This window comes from Populus nigra, chromosome 2, assembly GCF_951802175.1.
Source record: "Populus nigra chromosome 2, ddPopNigr1.1, whole genome shotgun sequence".
Classification (NCBI taxonomy): domain Eukaryota; kingdom Viridiplantae; phylum Streptophyta; class Magnoliopsida; order Malpighiales; family Salicaceae; genus Populus; species Populus nigra.
In genome coordinates, this window is record NC_084853.1 from 43,317,619 (window position 1) to 43,338,454 (window position 20,836).

At 34.6% G+C, this 20,836-nt stretch overlaps 3 protein-coding genes across 7 annotated transcripts; 2 read left to right on the forward strand and 1 right to left on the reverse strand.

Moving 5' to 3' along the window:
• Nucleotides 1–485: 485 nt before the first annotated feature.
• LOC133682763 (mechanosensitive ion channel protein 1, mitochondrial-like) lies at nucleotides 486–6,077 on the reverse strand. 2 transcript variants are annotated; one of them, XM_062106276.1, is made up of 7 exons: nucleotides 5,917–6,077; nucleotides 4,741–5,649; nucleotides 4,364–4,632; nucleotides 3,123–3,223; nucleotides 2,481–2,588; nucleotides 1,728–1,949; nucleotides 486–994 (listed from the first exon to the last, which is right to left on the reverse strand). In XM_062106276.1, exons 2-7 carry the CDS (start codon nucleotides 5,532–5,534, stop codon nucleotides 890–892), a joined length of 1,599 nt encoding a protein of 532 aa, XP_061962260.1. In that variant the 5' UTR covers nucleotides 5,535–5,649; nucleotides 5,917–6,077; the 3' UTR covers nucleotides 486–889. The 2 variants fall into 2 exon arrangements, with proteins under 2 accessions (XP_061962260.1, XP_061962261.1); XM_062106277.1 differs by having other exon boundaries at nucleotides 5,867–6,077.
• A 1,931-nt stretch (nucleotides 6,078–8,008) lies between these two features.
• LOC133682369 (probable receptor-like protein kinase At5g24010) lies at nucleotides 8,009–9,852 on the forward strand. Its single transcript, XM_062105687.1, has one exon. The coding sequence runs from the start codon at nucleotides 8,138–8,140 to the stop codon at nucleotides 9,563–9,565; it is 1,428 nt and encodes a 475-aa protein (XP_061961671.1). The 5' UTR covers nucleotides 8,009–8,137; the 3' UTR covers nucleotides 9,566–9,852.
• An 8,098-nt stretch (nucleotides 9,853–17,950) lies between these two features.
• Nucleotides 17,951–20,417, forward strand: LOC133681943 (ferric reduction oxidase 2-like). Of its 4 annotated transcripts, none has more exons than XM_062105152.1 (5): nucleotides 17,951–18,105; nucleotides 18,472–18,799; nucleotides 18,902–19,145; nucleotides 19,266–19,972; nucleotides 20,068–20,417. In XM_062105152.1, the coding sequence occupies exons 1-5, from the start codon at nucleotides 18,085–18,087 to the stop codon at nucleotides 20,205–20,207; spliced, it is 1,440 nt and encodes a 479-aa protein (XP_061961136.1). In that variant the 5' UTR covers nucleotides 17,951–18,084; the 3' UTR covers nucleotides 20,208–20,417. The 4 variants fall into 4 exon arrangements, with proteins under 4 accessions (XP_061961136.1, XP_061961139.1, XP_061961137.1 ...); XM_062105155.1 differs by having other exon boundaries at nucleotides 17,999–18,139; XM_062105153.1 differs by lacking the exon at nucleotides 17,951–18,105 and adding an exon at nucleotides 18,112–18,338.
• Nucleotides 20,418–20,836: the final 419 nt, after the last annotated feature.

The window sequence follows — 20,836 nt, forward strand, 5'->3', positions numbered from 1 at the left end:
GGATACAAGTACGAGGAAAAAAAATCTTAATCCTAAATTTTATTGTCTCTCCTATTTTTTTTTCATTTTCTTTAAAATAAAATCCTAATAAATAACTAATAAAATATCACTAGTTACTAGGATAAACAAGAATCAATCCAATTAAGTTTAAATTCAAATAAGTGATAGATCTATTTAAAAATGCAATGTAATTAGTAGGATTTCATGTCAGAAGTTTTGCAGTTCCCTTCAAATTCTTGAAAACCCGGACTACCTCGAATCAGTAGAAAAAAACTTCTTTTCTTTTTATTTAGTCCTTGAAAGTATCAATTTTTAATCCAACAATATCCCATATTAGTTACCAATCCAAATCCAATTCAATTTATTGGGTGTGTTCCACATGCTACAGTATAGAAATGCATAATTAATGTCTTTGTTAAGCACTATGTTGTATTCAGTAAGCATGCTACACTATCTGCATGCGTTATTTCGGTTCAAGAAGGCTGTATTTGAAGTCGACGCTCTTTAAGACTGCTGTCATGGTCTATCGCTACACAAAGCAAGAATAATCCTCATGAAGCATGTTCTGGCTTTTTGGTTTTTTCTTTACAAAAAAGAAAGAAAGAAATGATACCTTTTCAGCTGAACAAATGGATTCAAAACTTTCAACTACTGTTGGTCAAGAAAGTTGAAAACCTGTTCTTCAGTCGACTAGAGTTTGTATCTTGTCAGCCGTTACACCACAACAGTTTTTTTTTTCTTTTCTTTTCAGATGCACCATAACAACTCGAACACAAGAATCAACATTATGATACAGGTTTCTGCACAGTATGATATTCAAGTTGAGTGCGTGTAGAGAAGGGTCCAAGCTTCACCATGCGGAATCTCGTTTACCAGCATTGTCACTGTATCACTGACTGGTAGTAGTGATGCCTAATCTAGCACCATGCTCCTTTATTATCCTGACTGACTGCAGAAGAATGTCTTGCTCCGTGGAGTATAATTCATTTTTGCTCTGCACTCAGAGCAGTACAACATCTATTAGTAAAAACAGTGATGACAACAACAATAAAGCCTTAGTCCATACCACATGATTATAAACATATACTAGCATAACAGAAAAGGACATGTGATGGACTCTATGAGAGGATGGCGCATCCAAGTATTGAGATTCAAAACAGAGCTTCATGAGAAGAAAACCAGATCAATGACTGCAATCTTCTTTTATTCAATGGTGAGCATCAAGAGATGAATAAGCAGTTCATTTGGTCCTTGCAAAGAAACAAAAAAAGGGAATGGCTTCTCTGCAATTGCCTTGGTTATATTTGTATGGCAATATTTTGGAAATGTCATCAACAATATGAACCCTCAAGCTTGCATGTTTGGACATGTTATAAATACAATTCTGCCCTACAAAGCTTAACTGAATTTGATGCCAGAATCCTTATGTGATATCATTGAAGGTTATAAAGGACTAGGGTCGCATTTATTAGCCAACAGAGCAGTGACAGCTATTAAAAAAAAATGCCTTTATTCCTTGTTCAACATGTCTTTTAAACTAGAGAGACAAGCACAGAAGACAGTTCCAATCAACAGCAAACTAGATATATGATGTTCAAATTTCAAAGAATCAGAGCCAGGTACAGATGAAAATCAGCAAGTGAACACAGCTCATCTGCAAGCATAATGGTCGATTTTCTGCCCTGCATCAAAAGTAGAAAGAATCCATGGGGGAGATTGGAGCTTACCATTTGTTTGAGATTGCACCCAAGAGTCAATTCTGCGAATGAACTTTCTATTCTAGACAAGTAACAGTAAGGAGCCTCCTTTCCCAAGAAAATGTTTGCGTTGGATTTTAGCATGTTCTTGATGTCATTTGATATCTGGGGTATCTTCTCCACATCATCAACTGTCACAGGAATTTTGGAGACCATCGCACGCCATTGGGCACGAGATTTGTTCACAATTACCTATAACTTTATATGTCAGTCATCAAAGATTATTCAGGCAACAGTATTAGTATAAACATGGCAAAGAAGGTGCTCCTGAATAAGCATTCAAGACGCAGCTCGTTATTAGATACCACTATAATGTGTGTGCACATGTGCAATGCACTGTGGAAGACACATATATGTGGGAGAGAGATGGAGATGATACGCTTCTTTAGATAATGTAAGGTATCTGAGTGGATGCATATCAAAAAATAAAAATAAAAACACACACACCCACAGTTTCAGTCAGAGAACCGAATCAATGATGGATATTCATATGGCCACTTAAATCAATCAAAAATTAAGGATGAGCCATCAACCACTGAAAACTTCAACATCCAGATAAAAGCATAAGAAAAAGGAAATATAAGGCTTGAATATGATGACATCAGCAACTAGGTGTGTGATGTAAATATCCTTGGCAGAAACAGAGATAGAGTCCATGATAACACAGCTTTAGACCATGGTTTCCCAAAAAATACAATATGACTTGTAAGGAAAATGGCCTACCTGACTAGAAAACAATGCATTTGGAACTAAGACAGGGAATTTCTCAGCATTCAATAATGAAGTGGTGGTAAGTCCCATTTCGACCACTTGACCTTCTACAGCTCCAGCCTGCAATCAAAGAATTTCAGTGACTCTTTAAAGAGAAAAGGGACAAGACAAATGGGCTTGCCTAAAATTGCTGAGATTATTACAAATGCATAGGAAGAATAGCCTCTCTTCCATTTTTCACGAGTATTGACGAATAAAGAATCAGAATGGATAGAAACCCTTTTTCTGGTAACAAAATATATATCTGCATGTAAAAATAAAAATGATATAATTGGTTGGGATACTATCTGCACAACTATCATGCTCATTCCTAACATGTTCTACCACAAGTAATGAGGGGCTGGATGAAAGGTGCTTGGCAGTATAATTCATTACAAGATCAACAGCGGGAAAGTAACAACAAATAAAAACATAAACTAAGTTATGGATGTCTGGTGAAACAATGCTCTTGGACATTGTGAAAAGAGACTTCAGAGAACTTTTCACAGAAAGCCATAATTTTGATCTTTACTCATGGACTATTTCTTTATAAAGACTTTTCACTATCCAAAGACAAAAACTTCAATCAACCAAGGACCAATGACATGTTCTCACCTTTATTGTATCTCCAAGTGAAAAGGGCTTTGAAAATTGCATAGACAACCCACTGAGCACATTCCCAAGGACGTCTTTGGCAGCAAAAGCGGTAGCAACTCCTACATAATTTTATAATAATAAGAGAATCAGATTTTTATATATGATTACAAAAACACAAAACTACAATACAACATAGGATTGACCCTAAGAGAAAAGTGAATGGGTGGTCTAGATTGAGATATCATCAATAAGATGCATTTAGTTTTGGGTAAAATGTATGAGGGACCCATGTACTATTGGTCAAAGCACAAAGAGTTCCTGAACAAACTATTCGGCTCAAACAGTCCTAGAACAAAACTGGAGGTAAAAATTAGTTCTTCTGCTAAATGACATTAGTTTTCCATCCAATTTGGGTTAAGTAAAATCAAGTGTCACCATAGTCCACTTTATAGAAGGATCCGATTTCAGTTGAATAATTTGTTCAGGGATTATTTGCGCTTCGACCAATAGTATAAGGGAGCTTGACACTTTTTACCTTAAAAAAATTGAATGAAAACCTAACATCATTTACCAGAAAGACTAATTTTTATCCCTAATTTTGTTTGGAGATTCTTTGTTCTTTGACCAATGGTACAGGGGCACTCTACATTTTACCCTTTAGTTTTCAATGAGAAATGTAAAACTATCAAGCAATAACTAGCATTCACGTGAAAAAAGAAGTGGTAAAAAGATGTTAAGGTGAACAAATAACATGACTTGAGTCTTTTTTGCCACCAGTGTAAAAAAAAAAAAAACTAACTAAAATAGCAGACCACAGTCCCAACAACATAACTAAAGAGTATCCCTCCATTCATATGGAGGGCTTCTGTAGAGAACAAACAGTGTTACACATACATGAAGTTTTGGTAGGACAGTCTCCATAAGGTGTAAAGAAAAAATGGCAAAAAGAATTCCATATTGCTCGCCAAAACTAAGTGACAAGGGAAGTCAACAGATGGAGAGGGAATAGAGAAGTAACTTTGATTTAAGAACTTGTAGAGTTAACGTGTGCATTCAAGAAATCCATTAAGCATTTCAAAAAAAAATGTTAGAATGTTAAGATCGCACTACAATCACAAATAAATAGGAATTTGGAAGCATAAATCGAGCAAGAATAAAAAATCAGAAGATTAGTTAAATATCAGAATTTTTCATGCCAAATATTCCTATCATCACAATTACTGCATGTGTAAAAGCACAAGCCATTTACTAACACTGACCTCCAATGCCACCCACAGTAAGTATAGACTGCACTGCAACCCCACAAGCCTCAGCTAAAGCCATCACTCCAATAACAAAAAGACCAACAGAAGAAACTCTATCAAGAGTTAACAGCTTTTCCCGATCAACTGTTGCCGAAGCTATCACACGATTAAACACATTTGTCTTCCACCGATGCAGAAACCATACAAAAGAAAGAATAACAGCACCCCTCCATGCTTGTGCTATATACGGAGAAGCAATTGTAGTAGGTGCCACCATCACAGCACTGCAAATCAGAGTCCAAATATATTAGTCACCTAATGAAAAATATATACAAAAAATATGAACATTCACATATCATAAAGTGGAAAGGATTATAGTTGGAACTACTAACATTTGTGAAAATGCCATAAAGGTGATTACATATCTTAAAGGATCTTCCAAAGCACCCCAAATGCTCTTCTCATATGAAATTTGTTCACCAGATGTGCCTCCAGATAGTAAAGCAACAGGAGTTTGCACTGAATACTTGTGAAATCGCCTCAAAAGTCTAGGCATAACCACCCAAGCCACAACAGTACCAGTCAAAGTCCAACCAACTGGAACAACCACATTTTTAAGATATGGATGCGAATCAAGCAACTGCTGAACATAAGGGGTCAGTTCAGTGGAGATCTCTTTAGCCTTTTGCTCAGAATAAGTTACTGCATGCACTGCACTTTGCCAAGCTTCTTTAACCTTATCAATCCAGTCACTTCCAATACCACCACTGTTACTAACGTCCACATCACTTCCACTGGAAGAAGCTGAAACTTCACTAGCCCCAGATTTATCAACTTTGCCACCAGAAGACCAAGAGAATGATCTACAGCTCAACCCGGGGCTCATTGAAAAGAAAGGAACAGCACTTCGAAGCAACACATTTGACGAAGTTGACAAAAATCCTCTCATGGGTTTCTTCTTATAACATTGGTTATTGACACAAGCATCAGATCTCATAGCTATAATATTTGACAGATTTCCAGCCAATTTTGATTCATCTTTGTAATAATCTCCATTTATGATAGCAGATGCTGATCTTAGACTACTTCCATTAACATTATAAAATCGAAGCGATTGACGTTGTGAAGTGGGGTTGATGGAATTACAGAAAGACTTTTTTAGCATAGAAAACCTAAGTCCAGCCATGATAGCAACTTACAGCATGAGATGAATTCAACTAAACCATTTCATCAAAAAAATAAAATGTAACAAAAAATTTAGTACCAATTTGCAACCAAGAACTTGTCAAAAGGCTCTCAACCTGCAAAACACAGAGAAAAATAAAAAGATAGGAATCAGACAAACTTACTTGAAGAGATTAAAAGTAGTATAGATAAATTTGGGTCTAAAAACTAAAAAAAACCACCTTAAACAGCACTTTTAAGTTTTAACTATCAAATAATAAAATGTAAAGTTTATAAAAAGAAGAAGAGGAAGAGGAAGAAGATTAAAAACAGAAGCATCCTTGAACCCTAAACCTGTGCTGCAATCAAAATTTTACAGGCGAGCAAAATGAGAATCAGCTTACCAAAATGAGAATTAGCCAGATCTATATTTTGGCTACACAAGGTTTTGTAATTTTTAGAGTAAAATCCTCGCTATTGATAATTAAAAAAAAAAAAAGGCTTAGTGGTGTGTTCTGCTATGAATTATTGGGACTGTGGTATATAAACTTGTAGTATTAACTAGATTAGTGTCCAGCTTCACCGGTGGTCATTAAATGTTTTTAACGTAGAAAAACATTTACAGATCATGATAAACTAGTTAATTCCGAGTTAACTAGATTAGATAACTCGAGGTAAGAAAAAAAAAACACAACACTGAAGGGCTCAATAATATAATGTTAAAGGATAAGTATAAAAAAAAAAATTTGTAATGTCCAAGAAAAAAAATATGTGAACTTGGATCAACCTGATTATCTATCACATATGATATAATATCAAGATAAAAATATTAGATTTTTAATTAAAAAACTTAATAAAAAAAACTGAAATTAAATAAAAAAACAAGAAAAAAAAATGAATTAAAGTTACTTTGATTAACTTGTACTCGATATAATTAAAAAAAAAATCACAAAACTCAAAGATAATAATTCAATATCAAAAAATAAAATTTTAAAAATTAATAATTTTATAAAAATATATTAAAAAAATAAAATCAAATTAAGCTAACTCCACCCTCTCGAATAATCTTACAAAGAAAAACAAATAACAAAGTCGTAGAACTATTCATCCTTCTATCTTTCTTGGAGTTATTTGCATCCTCGAAGTTCTTGTAATCTAACATTTTAGTTCGTTTCTCCATTTAAATTAAAGACACAGGGACTAAAGACACAGGGAATAGCTTCTATTTGGAAAGAAGAGAGAGAGGGTGGAGGGGGTGAAACCATAGTTTCGAAACCCGACTTGGCGGGTCAATCCAGGATCCAGGGTGGGAACCGGGCCGGGTTTAAGAAAAAATAGAAAAAAGGAAAACTTGAGGTGATCCGGTTGATCTAGCAAAACCCGGTCAAAAACCCGATTGCAACCCGTTGAATTTTTTTTTTTTACTAAAATGACTTTATATTGATTTAAAAAACGGAATTGACTTGGGCAACCCGGTGACCCGATCAAGACCAGGAACTCGGGCCTTGAATCCAGCCAACTATCATACCGAGTTCAAAAACTATGAGTGAAACTACGAGAAGAGAAGATGATGGCTTCTTGTCCGCCATTTTCTCTCTCACGCCCAAGCTCAAGAGTGAACACTAACTCTCTTGTGATCGATCCAACTGCATGTATGTATTTTTTTCAATTTCATTTAATAGATACTTGACTGCAACCACTTTTGTATGCGTTGTGGATTCGTTTGAAAACACGGTTGAAATCAAATTTTTTTAAATTATAAAAAAATTTATCAATTTTTTTATGTTTTTAGATCGTTTTGATATGCTGATCTCAAAAATAATTTTTAAAAAATAAAAAAATATTATTTTAATATATTTTTAAGTGAAAAATATTTTAAACCGCAACCGCTACTACAATCCCAAACATGAAATCCTTATACTTTGCTTTGGTTTACCGCACTATAATGTAAATTAATTTGTTGTTTAGGACTATAAATCTGTAATGCCAATCACATAATATTCCATGTTTTTAATGTTAAATTTTACGTTTCGGTTTGAATCTTTCCATCATTTGTAAAGTAGACTTGACTGGAATAATTTTTGTGAAATCATAGGTTAAAACCAGATTTACTTAGACTTGTTTTGGATTTTATATATATATATATATAAATTTTGTTATTTCAAGAGTTTTTTTAAAAAATAAAACATGAATTGATAAGAGTAAATTCCCAACCAGTAACCCAACTTAAAAAAAAATATCATTATAAAAAAAAAGATGGTATGAAAATACCCAGATGATTAAAACTAAAAATAGATTCATTGGGATATTGGCAGAAAAGAGGAAAAAAAACAAAAAAAAAAAGGAAAGGAAAGGAAAAGGCAGCCAAATTCCAATAGCTGGTTCAAGTTAAACCAGCCTGGTTGGGTCCCAACACTGTAAGAGCGACGCGCTGGTTCTACCTCAATACCAGGTTAGCACGTAAAGTGGGGCCATAACCAAAACGCGGACACCAAATGACGCGTTGACCATGTCCCGAAAACCCAATTCAACTCGTCCCTAACTCACTATCACAAAAATAGGAACAAAAACTCTTTAATTTCCTCTTCACTCTCCGAAATCTCTATTCTTCAATTTCTCTCTCAAATGGAGGAGACTAACTCACACAGAATCCATACTTTCTCTCTCTTGATTCTCACCTTCTCTCTTTTCTCCACCCTCTCTCTTTCCAGCTTCTCTCCCACAGACAACCACCTCATTTCTTGTGGCTCCACCGTCGACACCACCGTCGACAACCGCCGTTTTATCTCCGATTCCAATCCGAGCTCGCCGCTTCTCTCCTCAGCAAAAACGATTCCGCTCACCAACCAAAGCCCATCTCCTTATTCTATCCAAATCTACAACTCCGCAAGAATTTTCAAAAAACCTTCAAAATATGCTTTTGAGATTAAGGAACTAGGGACTCATATGGTAAGGCTTCATTTTCACGCTTTTGTTTCTTCCAATTTGGACTTAAGCGATGCTCAATTTCACGTTTTGGTTAATGGATATGTTGCTTTGAGCAATTTCAGTGTAGGGAAAGTTAGGGACTTCGTAGTTAAGGAGTACTTTATATGGGCTGATTCTGATAAGATTGTGATTAATTTTGTGCCTGCAAAGAAGGGTAATTATGGTTTTGTTAATGCAATTGAAGTGATATCTGCACCTAAAGATTTGATTGCTGATGTGGGATTTCTTGTTAATGGTAATAAAGATGAGAAATTTGTGGGATTAACCAAGCAGGCACTTGAAACTGTGCATAGGATCAATGTTGGAGGTCCAAAGGTGACACCTTTTAATGATACTGTATGGAGAACATGGATTCCTGATTATGAGTTTTTGAAATCAAGTAATGATTTGTCGAAACGGATGTACTTTGGTGGTCGTATTCATTACCAAATTGGAGGGGCTAGCAGGGAAGTAGGTCCTGATTTTGTGTACAAGACTGCACGAGTGATTACTAACACTAATGGCTCAGTACTTAATGTTAATATGACATGGGAGTTTCCAGTGGATGAGGGTTATAAGTATCTTGTTAGGATGCATTTCTGTGATATTGCTAGCATATCGCTTGGTTTGATACATTTTAATGTCTATGTTAATGGGTACCTGACATATGAAGATTTAGATCTTTCGTCTATTACATATACGCTGGCTTCTCCGTTTTATGTGGATTTTGTTGTTGATGATGATAGCTCTGGGGTTTTGCGTGTTAGTGTTGGACCTACCAACAAGACCATGGCATATGGAGTTGATGGTATTTTGAATGGGGTGGAGATCATGAAGATGAATAATTCAATGGGGAGTCTTGGTGGAAAGATTTGTGCAGGCATGGTTTTGAAAAGTTGGCCTAGAGGAAACATTGGTGTTCTGGTTCCATTTGTTGCTGGTTTGTGCTTGTTGCTGAGTCTAGCTCTGGTTATGCATAGGAGAACAGTGGGAATGAGGAACCCTGTTTCCTGGTCCAAATTGCCTACAGAGGTCCCAGGAGTTGACTTAAATCATGGTAATCTACATTTTTCTGGTAAGGCGTGATTTCTGTTCTATAGCACAGGTTGTTGTATGATATAACTGGTGATGCAGATGCTATAGAATGATGGTATTCTCACCTTCTGCTATTTAAGGTCATAGTAAGTTCTTATTTGAAGTATCTAAAGCTTAATGTACCTGGCCAGTATTGTAATGCTAATTTGTAAGCAGGCTGTTTTTGTAGCATATAATATACTGTGCAACTTCTATATTTTGTAATGCAGGATGCAATATCTTCAATTATCTCTTGTACTTTGCGATCCTTAAATAAGATTCCAGCTATTTTACTGAAAGCATACCCATTCAACAGTTTGCTCGAACTTTCAACCTTAAGTTGTATTGTTTGCAAGCTTGAACCGAGCCCGGCTTTATTCAATTGATTTTGAATAGGCTGTTTCCGCTTTGGCATGCTGATACGACGAGAGGAAGTAAATTATGCTTAAAGTATCTCACCTAGGGCAGACAAGTGATTACTGTAATGTTATTACGTCATGAATTTCTTCTTGTTAGGATGGTGTTTCCCTTGATTCTTGTTCATATTGCAATGATGTTTCTATTTTTGTAAAGCAATCACTTGATTTTGATTGCATGGAATCACGAATTTGGCCTGCACATATTCATGAATTGGCACTTGAAAGGTAGAGAATATGCCTTGCGGAGGTAAAAAAAAAACTGACAAGTGATAAATTATGAGAAAACCCTTGTCTTGAAGTAATCCTGAAATCATTCATGGCGTTAACTGCTTGCTGATTTGTTTTCCTAATTTCCAACGGTGCCTGTAAAGCATCCCACTACTGCTAGATGATGTCTCGCATTGCTGTTTAGTGGGCCTCTATGGAATAACCCTAAGGGTGTAGAGATGAACTGTTAGAAGGCCGAACCTTTCTTCATGGCGATTTGAAAATTTTCTTAAATTAATATGAATATTATCACATTTACAGTTTGTTTGGGTAAGAAGGGAATGGAGGGGAGGGGTATGGAGGTTAATGATATTTTTAACCTTATTTAGGAAGAAAATATGTGAGGGAGGGGAAGGGAAATGAAGGTTTATTTTTAACCTTCTTTCCTCTTCAAAATCTCACCCTCAAATTTGGAGGTAATGGGTTGGAAGGAAAAAAAATATTATATTCCTTTTACATTAATTTATTATTTTAATCTTATTTCTTTGTGAAAAACTCAATCTTATCCATTTGATAAATAAACATTTTCAATCTTATTTATAACTTCATCTCTTTACCTTTACCTCCAAACTAGAAGTGAACTACTAATAAAGTATTGGTCTAGCGGTTAAGACACTACTATATCCTTACAAAGATGAGAATACAAATTTAATCCTCAAGAAGCGTATTTATTGGGAGAGCCAGCCACAAACTCCAAATAGAACTAGTTTTATTCTTTAAAAGGGTGTGAGGATACCCAGATAAAAATTAAAAAAAAAAAAAACATTATTTTCCATTCATTTTTTTGCCCCTAATTTTTTTTTTTTTCTCCTCCGTCATTTTCTTATCTATCCAAACTACGGGAAGGTAAAAACAATTTACATCCCCTCCCCTCGCCTCCCTTCCCCTCTTATCACAATTTTTTCCCCAAACAAAAGATGATTTAGTAAGAAATTCCTAACATTATTCACTCTTTTTTTTTTAATATAACAAGTGTCACTTTAATTAGTAAGTGTTGGCAGAATTGTGGGCCGCAAAAAAACCTTCTTAATTTTCTTCCAATTCAATTTCTCCCGGCGAAGCAACATATAATCATACAAAGAAGCTTCAGCCACCCTGTTACCTCTTCCTCCTTAATCCAAAAGTAACGAATTTCCATGAAGGTGAACTGAAATAAAGTTTAGTGTGATGGAATATTTGTTAAGGCCGTCGGGGTTATGTGGGACTCGTGGAAGTCTCAACTTTTAGGGCTAAATTCGATTCACGACCCACGGCTGACGGCATGCTTTTAGGCCTTGAAGGATGGCGGTCTTCGGTAATTTGAGTGGAATTAAAATGGTATGGAATTATTTTACGTAGTTGATGTTAATGCATTCGTAAGTTACAAACTGCAAGAGGTGGCTTAGCGAGATCTCATATTCACGTGTCTCAAATTTTTAAACGCGGTCACTGAAAGATTCAAGGCATGTTTCTGAGGCGTAGTGATTGATGATGAATCAGTATTTTTTATGCAATGTAAGAAAAAGAGTAAAATCGTGATTAAAAAGGTTCAGTAATATGGTGGTAACACAGTAACAAATGGATATAATGAGTTTTTAGATCTATAATGTTTGGGTTTTACACTAAAAATAGATGTGGTGAGTTGTCAAACTCAATATATTCATGTTTGATCACATGCTGAGTCGAAGTAAACGTTGTTCTTGTAAACTACCAGACTCAGCATACCTATGTTTGGCCACGTGTTGGATCCAAGTAAACATGGATATGACGAGCTGTCACACCGAATATACTTGGATCCAGATAGATACCAAGCCTAAGTGAACATGAATATGACAAGTTGTCAGATTCGACATACTTAAGTTTAGGCATGTGTTGAACCCAAATAAACATAAGTCTGGCAAACTGTCAAACTCATCACCCCTCAGGCTTGGTTACGCGCCTAGCTCAATTTATCTGAAGGTTGTTATAGACTCATGTTAAGGCCATAAAACTCTGTTTATTTACTTTTAAGACTTTTAATATGAAATATTCATCTTCTACATCTATAGGTATAAAAACTTTACTAATGACATATCATATTTTCATCTCATTAATGATATGTAAAAATAACTCTCCAGTCTCTTCACTCTATTATAAAATACAGAGTTCATGGATTATAAATATCTCTAAACCATCTAAGTAATTAAAAGGTTCACAATTTGTTTTCTTCAAGCATTTGTACTTTAATTTATAAAGTATTTATTATATTAAAATAAAAACAAACATCTTTATTTATAGAATTTAAAAATATTTTTATAATTTATTATTTAAAATTACTGACTTTATCACATGAAAGTATTTTTTTTTTAAGTCTTTGAATCCCACCAAAATGAACCGTTTGAAATGTGTTAGGATTCCCACAGCCAATTAGCTATTTTCTAAGCTCTGCAAAAGAGAATAATGATATAAACAAATAAAAAAAAACCGTCCATATATATTAATTACAAAAAATGAATTTTTTTTATGAATAAACCAATTAAAATATGGATGATTCACTCAAAGATTCAAGGGTAAATACTTAATTATTCAAAATACTTTAGTTGTTAAACTAGTCTCTCTTTTTTTTAGAAAAATAAATATTTTTTTAATAATTTTTTCTATTTGTTTTCTAGTCAATACTTTTATTAAGATTTTTTTAATGGTCTTTGAAGGTTTTACTTTCGTTATACCTCGTCATCATCCAACCAAAAAGGCATAATATATAATTCAAAAAAGCAAACTGGGGTACAAAATTAAGAGCTTGTGCCATTAATTACCATAAGAAAGTAGTTAGTCTTTAATTTATGGCCTGATCATAAGCAACCAACGACGTCCCAAGCCTTCCTTAATTTTGTCTGAAATTAACTTCATCTTAGCAATCTTTTTGGAGCTGGTCTGGTAATTGCTTGATTTTCTTCCGTTTCGATATTTCTGATTTCTAGATATTCTTCCCATACTGTCGCTCAAGTCATCAACATTTACTTCATTAATTACCATTATTTCTTGTTTGGATTTTAACATATATCCCGGAGGGGCACAAGTTAATTAATATAAATGAATTACCTTACCTTCATTAAAAATTAAGTTTTGATAGGTGGATAAAACATTAAAATTTTAAAAATAAAATAAAATAAAATATTGTTTTTATATTTTTAAGAATAAAAAACTATTTATTTATATTTCCTGTAGCAAGTTTGATGTCATTAGGGAGGGAGGCATGCGTCAGCCATACTATTTCCACGCATTACAGAAGGCACACGAGAGCCACGAGCCTAGAACACAGCAACGAGTGCAAAGGTTGCTCTATGCACGAGGCCAGTCATTCTAGATCAGATCCAGCTGCTACGAAATATATGCAGATCACAGTAGCACCCCTCAAATAATTCCCAAGAGTTCGAGAGGATGAAAATTCTTGGCTGATCATCCATTTATAAGATTTCAATGCGAACCATCCTATTTTTTACTTTATATTTTCTGAATTTACTTTTAAAATTTTGGCATTTGTCCCCACTCTTGCAGCTGCAATTGCAATTGAATTGACAAAATAAAGACAATCTGTTTCGAGAATGATTTTTATTTAAAAATATATTAAAATAATATTTATTTTAGATTTTAAAATTTATTTTTAATATTAGCATATTAAAACAAAAATTATCAAAAACATAATAATTTAGAGTTTGATAAAAAAACTAATTGAAATAACAGTAATCACAAATGTTAAATTTCAAATTGGAAAAGCATATATTTCACGAAAACATGAAGACACATTTATGGTTTCGGTAAATAAAAAGAAAAAAAAAACTATGGCACTTGCTAAGTACGTAGTTCTATACAATTAAATGAATTGTACTGAAAAATATTATGATCATAAATGGCATTCAATGCAATGATTTTGTAAGTTATATCAGTATGATTTAATTTTCTTCTTGCATGGAATAAATATTTCTCCTTTTTTTGAATTATAGTATAAGATATAATTAATTAATGTTACTTCTGAAAAAAAAAAATAGGTGTTCGGAGACTTACTATACATCTTGTAAAAACATTACGTACATTTCTTACATCCATACATCTTTCTACAATATTTATATTTATATCAAGATCGATCAAAACTTAAAATACTTCTACCAATAAAATCAATTAAAAATAAATATACTGCCTCTCAAAAAAAGAATGGTCGCACTAGAAATTAAAGCATCAGCTATATGGATCTTTAACCTTGGAGGCAATAAATAATTTTACCGAACAAAACCATACCAGCCTAAGGCATACACATGATCCACAAATTTATAATAAATTCCTACAAGCAAAAAATTAAGCAGTCATTTAATTAAGAAAAGATATGGTTCATGAATATCAACCGTAAGATTTATTGCAAACACAATAATATATATATATATATATATATATATATATATATAGCTCGTCGAGAATTTTTTGCGAGTGTGATCGAATGAGCTTAGTATCATTCCCATCATCAATCGTGTAGGGTGGCATGAGACTTGCCATTGTAGTGAAAGTAAACGCATCAACTTGTGCCATACAGAAAGCCTGGATGGAATGAAAATGGAGGGAGAGAAATTAATAAAAAGGTCTAGCTAGCACTCAAAATTAACATTTTTCTTTTCTTTTTTCGATAATTAAAGGTCAGCACAATCGTTGACTCCTGAACAATGACACATGCCAAGTATCGGGCATGCGCCACGGCCCCGCCTATTGTCAACCACGTAGGATAATGAACCCTGGAAACTTTGTTCTGCTTGCAGGAGGGAGGAGACGTGAGCCACGCTTCATTTTCATGTGCTGCCAAGCCTACATTCGCTATATGCATAAAAAACCATTATATCAATTCTTCACTATAAATAGGGCTAATTCCATTTACATTCTCTGTGTCTACAAGCTCTTAATTAACTCAAGTCTTTCTCTCTTTTCTTTCCCCGTGTCTGATATATATTCAGTGAGAGAAAGAGAGCATAGATTCAAGAAATGAATATGATCTGGGCAGGTATAAGGCTACTACTGATGATAGTGTTGCTGGGATATGCTATGGTGTGGATTATGAGGCCCACCAAAACATTCAAGGAAATATGGCTCCCTAATATCCGAAAGAAGCTTAATTCGTCTACTTATTTTGGAACGCAAGGTTTGCATTGATTAATCTTTCCTGTACACTCAACAAAACATTAATTCTATAGCGTTAATTATTGTATTTCTTTCCCACTCGGCAAATTAAAAAAAGTGTTTGAAATATATATATCAAGTATATATATATATATATGTTTGATGCATGTTTTGTTACAGGCACGGGATTTTTGGTTTTCTCGTTTCCCATCCTCTTTGTTGCTGTTGTGGGCAGTGTTTATCTCCATTTCAGGAAGAGGTCTAATGACAGCAAGCTGGAAAGGTGATTATTAACGAGAGTTTCAAGCACCCATTAATTTTATTTTATTCGTATTAATTTATTAATAATTTTGATTTCTACTAATTACAGCAATGGCAAAAAGAATCGTCTGGTCACGTTGAAAAAGCCGATGCTAGTAAAAGGCCCTCTAGGCATTGTTTCTGGCACAGAGCTAGCCTTCTTGATCATGTTCGTGGCCCTATTAATTTGGTCATTCTCAGTTTATTTACTTAATGGCTTTGCTACGATCACCCCACAATCAGCAGCAAAAAAGGGATTGAAAGAGTAAGAACTTTTTTTTTTTTAATCACAAATTACCACGATATAAATACTAAGGATGACCTTCTCATTGACGTCTTGTACGAAAGATAAATTAAAAATATTGGCGGTGAACTTAATTTTTGGCAGATGGCAAGCTAAATTGGCCAGTGCATCTCTGAGTCTAGGGCTTCTGGGAAATATATGCCTTACGCTTCTTTTCTTACCGGTGGCTCGAGGATCATCACTGCTGCCATTGTTCGGTCTTCCTTCTGAGGCTAGCATCAAGTACCACATATGGCTAGGTCACACGGTTCTGGTCTTCTTCACTGCTCATGGACTTGGTTACATCACATTATGGGCTGTCAAAAATCAAATTTCAAAGGTAAGAAGATTATTTTTTCTTTTTAATTAATTACACTCACAAATGTAATATTAAATATTCATCTCATTAATTTTCCTTTTATTTCTTCTAACCAAGAATGGCAAATAATATCTACCCAAAAGCGCCAAATAATCTATACATACATGAGTTAAATATAAGTTCGGTAACAATATTAATTAATTATTTGTGTTTTTTCAAATTGGTTTTCTTGGTGCCAGGCTGCCTTGCACATGTATTATATAGTTTTCTTTAATCAGAAAAGTTATTATATAGTTTGTATTAAAAAATTTACTTTATAGTTTTTCTTTTCTGATCTCTAATAGATTATCTGTATTATTAATTTATAAATAAATAAGTTTGAATAGTTATTATATCCAAATCAGAATAATCTTTTATATGAAAAATTTAGAATAATTTTACATAAAGTTTGATAAGTTATAGAATTATCTTTGTCCATCGCACCAGTACTATAAATATTATAAGTATCCCCCTACATTTTTTTTAATGAATGTCTAGATAACTAAAGCTGAAATAAAACTAGTTTGAAATTATGATTAAAACAAATATAATGATGTATTAAATAATTAAAAAATTAAAGATGATAATAAACATTCTAATAATTCTGATTTTCATATAAATATTCAGTAAGTATATGTAATTGAAAGCTCTTGTGAAAGCTCAAGAAAAAATAGAATTTGATGAATTATTGTATATCAAAAGCTAATATTTATATTTTATAACTGTTACAACATTGCAATGTATTTGCTAAACAATTTATATCATTATTACAGTATTTTTAAATCCTTTTGTGTTCAAGGTGTCCTATGTTTAACTTGGATTATGACTCTACTAACTTTTAATGAATATTTGTAGCCTTGATATTATATTAATTCTTTAATCATTTTATTTTAAAGAGTTTAATTATATGTGACGTGATTTGAAATTATATGGTGGTGGGATCGAGATCATATTCATGTCCTTTTTGCTAATGAAATCCTACACTATTTTACGAGGAAACAATTTCCCAGTGAAGGTAGAATATTCCGAGAGTTTGTGTCTTAATGTCAACCAAAAAAAGGAAAACTCAATCGTGAGTATCCACCATCGACGTGAATAGGAAACTTTCAAAACTATAACAGCTCTTGCATTTCTTGAAGAAAAACAAAACGTAAAAAGGAAAATCGAAAAGGCAAATGTCACGAGTTTGGACACTCAAAGTAAGCAATACAGTTATGAAAGAAAGCAGCAGCACGATCACGAGCACGAGCACTAGCACTAAGCACTAGCACTGGGGCTCATCCTCAACAGTATGCCTTTGATTAACAGATTACACAATATTGTTCTTGTTCTTCTTGCTTCTTTTTGGAGATCAGACCCCACAAGTCAATTTCTACGGTGGTCTGCTCTGCTTGCCGTAGGAAAGTAGTTTCTTTGTTTCGTTTTGTTTTTTATGTTTTTGGCATTTTCTATATTAGGGATATTGCTTTCTGATCACCTGTTTATCATGCATAAGGTGGTCACTTCATTCATAAATTCGATGGTGAGGATCATCTTATGGGTTGACTTTAGGGCAGGGAATCTACTGGGTAGGGCCCAGACTGGAATGTGCCTCTGAAATTTGATTGTTCTAGTGTTTCTTTCCCTTCCGTTCGGAAGTGAACTGGGCCTAAGATTTCCATCATGATCTTGGGTTTAGCAGGCATCCACTGAAATTCAGTGATAACTCTGCTAAAACAGGCCCCACCAAAAACTTTATTCGCAGACCAAGTGAGAGTCATTTCACGCGGTACTTGAAAAAATCCGTATGTTGCAGAAAGGGCTTTACGTAAGTGGCTCAAAAACTCACCATTGAGTGGACGGTATTTTCCGGGAAGAAAACTCTTCTTTCACAATTCGTTTTATCTTAGTTGCCAAACAACACTAGCTGTGTTGGTCAATTTGTGATAAATTAACTGTGACACAGCACGTACGTTTATATGATTTATCTACCATTGATTAATACGATACTCTAAATAGTATTCTCTTTAATCCTAGTTAACCTGCTGTTTCAGCCCTAGGGTAATATGTGCTTCCATCTTCTTTCTTTTGAGAAAATAATTACACTGTCTGTTTGATGTTCTGCCATTCGAAACAAGAACCTTGTTGGTTTTGTTAAATTTATGGCCTTTATAATGTTTTACATGTAATGCAGATGCTAGAATGGGCTAGAGATGATGTATCCAATGTGGCTGGAGAGCTATCTTTGTTGTCTGGACTTGTCATGTGGGCAACAACCTACCCTGGCATCAGGCGGAAAATGTTCGAGCTCTTCTTTTACACCCATTACCTCTACATCCTCTTCATGGTTTTCTTTATATTCCATGTTGGTATCTCTTTTGCCTGCCTTATGCTACCTGGATTTTACCTCTTCTTGGTTGATCGTTTCTTGAGATTCTTACAATCACGACAAAGAGTTCGCCTAGTTTCAGCCCGGATTCTGCCGTGTGATACTGTAGAACTCAACTTCTCTAAGAATCCAAGTGAGATTAATTAACAGAATTTGTACTTCTTTGTTTTAGTTAATCGGGTCGAGTTCTTCTTCTTCTTCTTTTTTTAACTCGTTTTCTGATTTATATTGCCAGGGTTGAGTTATAATCCCACGAGCATTTTGTTTATCAATGTGCCTAGCATTTCTGGCCTGCAGTGGCATCCTTTTACCATCACTTCTAATAGCAACCTGGAGCCTGAAAAGTTGAGTGTTGTCATTAAGAGTGATGGAAGTTGGACCCGGAAGCTACACCAGATGCTTTCTTCACCTTCTTCAATTGATCGTCTTGAGGTCTCAGTTGAAGGACCATATGGACCTGCTTCAACACATTTTATAAGGTTTGGGCCATAAAAGAAACATTATCTTGTGGATTCTATATATGTTTCAGCAACTTTCGATTTAGCTCTTGGCCAATATATCTTTTGACTTTTTGTCTGAAACTAAACCTTTGTATTTAGGCATGACCAGCTAGTGATGGTAAGTGGAGGCAGTGGCATTGCCCCTTTCATTTCTATAGTCCGAGAACTCATCTTTGCGAGCACAACATACAAATGCAAGACACCTGAAGTAATCCTAGTTTGCGCATTCAAGAAATCTTCAGAACTCACCATGCTAGACCTCCTGCTTCCAATATCTGGCAGCCCATCAGATATTTCCAAGCTGCAGTTAAAAATTGAGGCTTTTGTAACAAGAGAGAAAGGGCCGACAACGGATAGCTCGAAGACCCCTCGAGCCATATGGTTCAATCCCCACGCAACTGATGCACCTATATCTGCCATTTTAGGCCCCAAAAGCTGGCTATGGCTCGGCGCTATCATATCATCTTCTTTCATCATTTTCCTCATTATAATTGGCCTTATTACTGGCTACTACATCTACCCAATCGATCAAAACACCGAGGGGGGTTTCCCATTGGCGTTTAGATCTTTTCTCAATATGTTAGTTATTTGCATATGCATAGCCATGACAGCAAGTGCAGCTGTTCTTTGGAACAAGAAACAAAATGCGAGGGAAGTTAAGCAGATTCAGAACGTGGAAGGGCCAACACCAGCCGGATCACCTCAGTCATGGGTGTACAGAGCTGACAGAGAATTGGAAAGTGTCCCTCATCAGTCTCTTTTCCAGGCTATTAATGTGCACTATGGTGAAAGGCCTGACCTAAAGAGTATGCTAGCTCTAATCAGGATTATAATGATTTTGTGCCTGTTTTATGACTACAATTTTCTCATTAAGCTTTAACCAACCCTTCTTTTGATGCAGAAATCCTGTTTGAATGCAAAGGATCAAGTGTGGGGGTTCTTGCCAGTGGTCCAAAGATGATGAGACATGCGATTGCAAACATCTGTTCATCTGGTTTAGCAGATAATCTGCACTTCGAATCCATTAGCTTTACCTGGTGATTTTGCTCACCTCTGCCGAAGTTGTCTGTTCTCCTTTACAATCGCTTTCCGCTTCCTTTTTTCTTTTCTTTTTTACAGCCGGTGTTCTTCTCTCTGTATTATCAAGATGTGTAATATTATCCTTTTCCTTTTTTTTTCCTGAACAAATCATATGCAATATCTGATGTAGATTTTCTGATCGAAAAGAATAAAATCGATGTGTTAGTAGCCGATGATCTTCAATTATCTAGCGTGCGGAGTTCCATCTCATTGCCTAAAAAATACATGAGATGTTTAGGAAAGTAATGTCTTCGGTAATGGTTGGAGGATTAGTTAATTCTAAGTTTTTTATGATTAAAAAAAGAACTTCCCTACTACTACTACTTTATTATTTTCTTTGAGGGCATGTGGATGGGGAACAGGTTGGTGCTAAATGAAATAAAATCTACAAGCAACGCAAAAACCGTTCCATTAAAAATATTTTTAACTAATTTTGAGGAGTGTAAATTTGCTTCTCAAACATTACTAGTGTCATAAACTTTAACCATTAAAAAACTAAAAATTTACCTAATCGTTATTTTAAAATTTCAAAAAATTAATTAAAAATAAATTAATCAAAATATGCATAAACTAATCCAGATATCCACAGT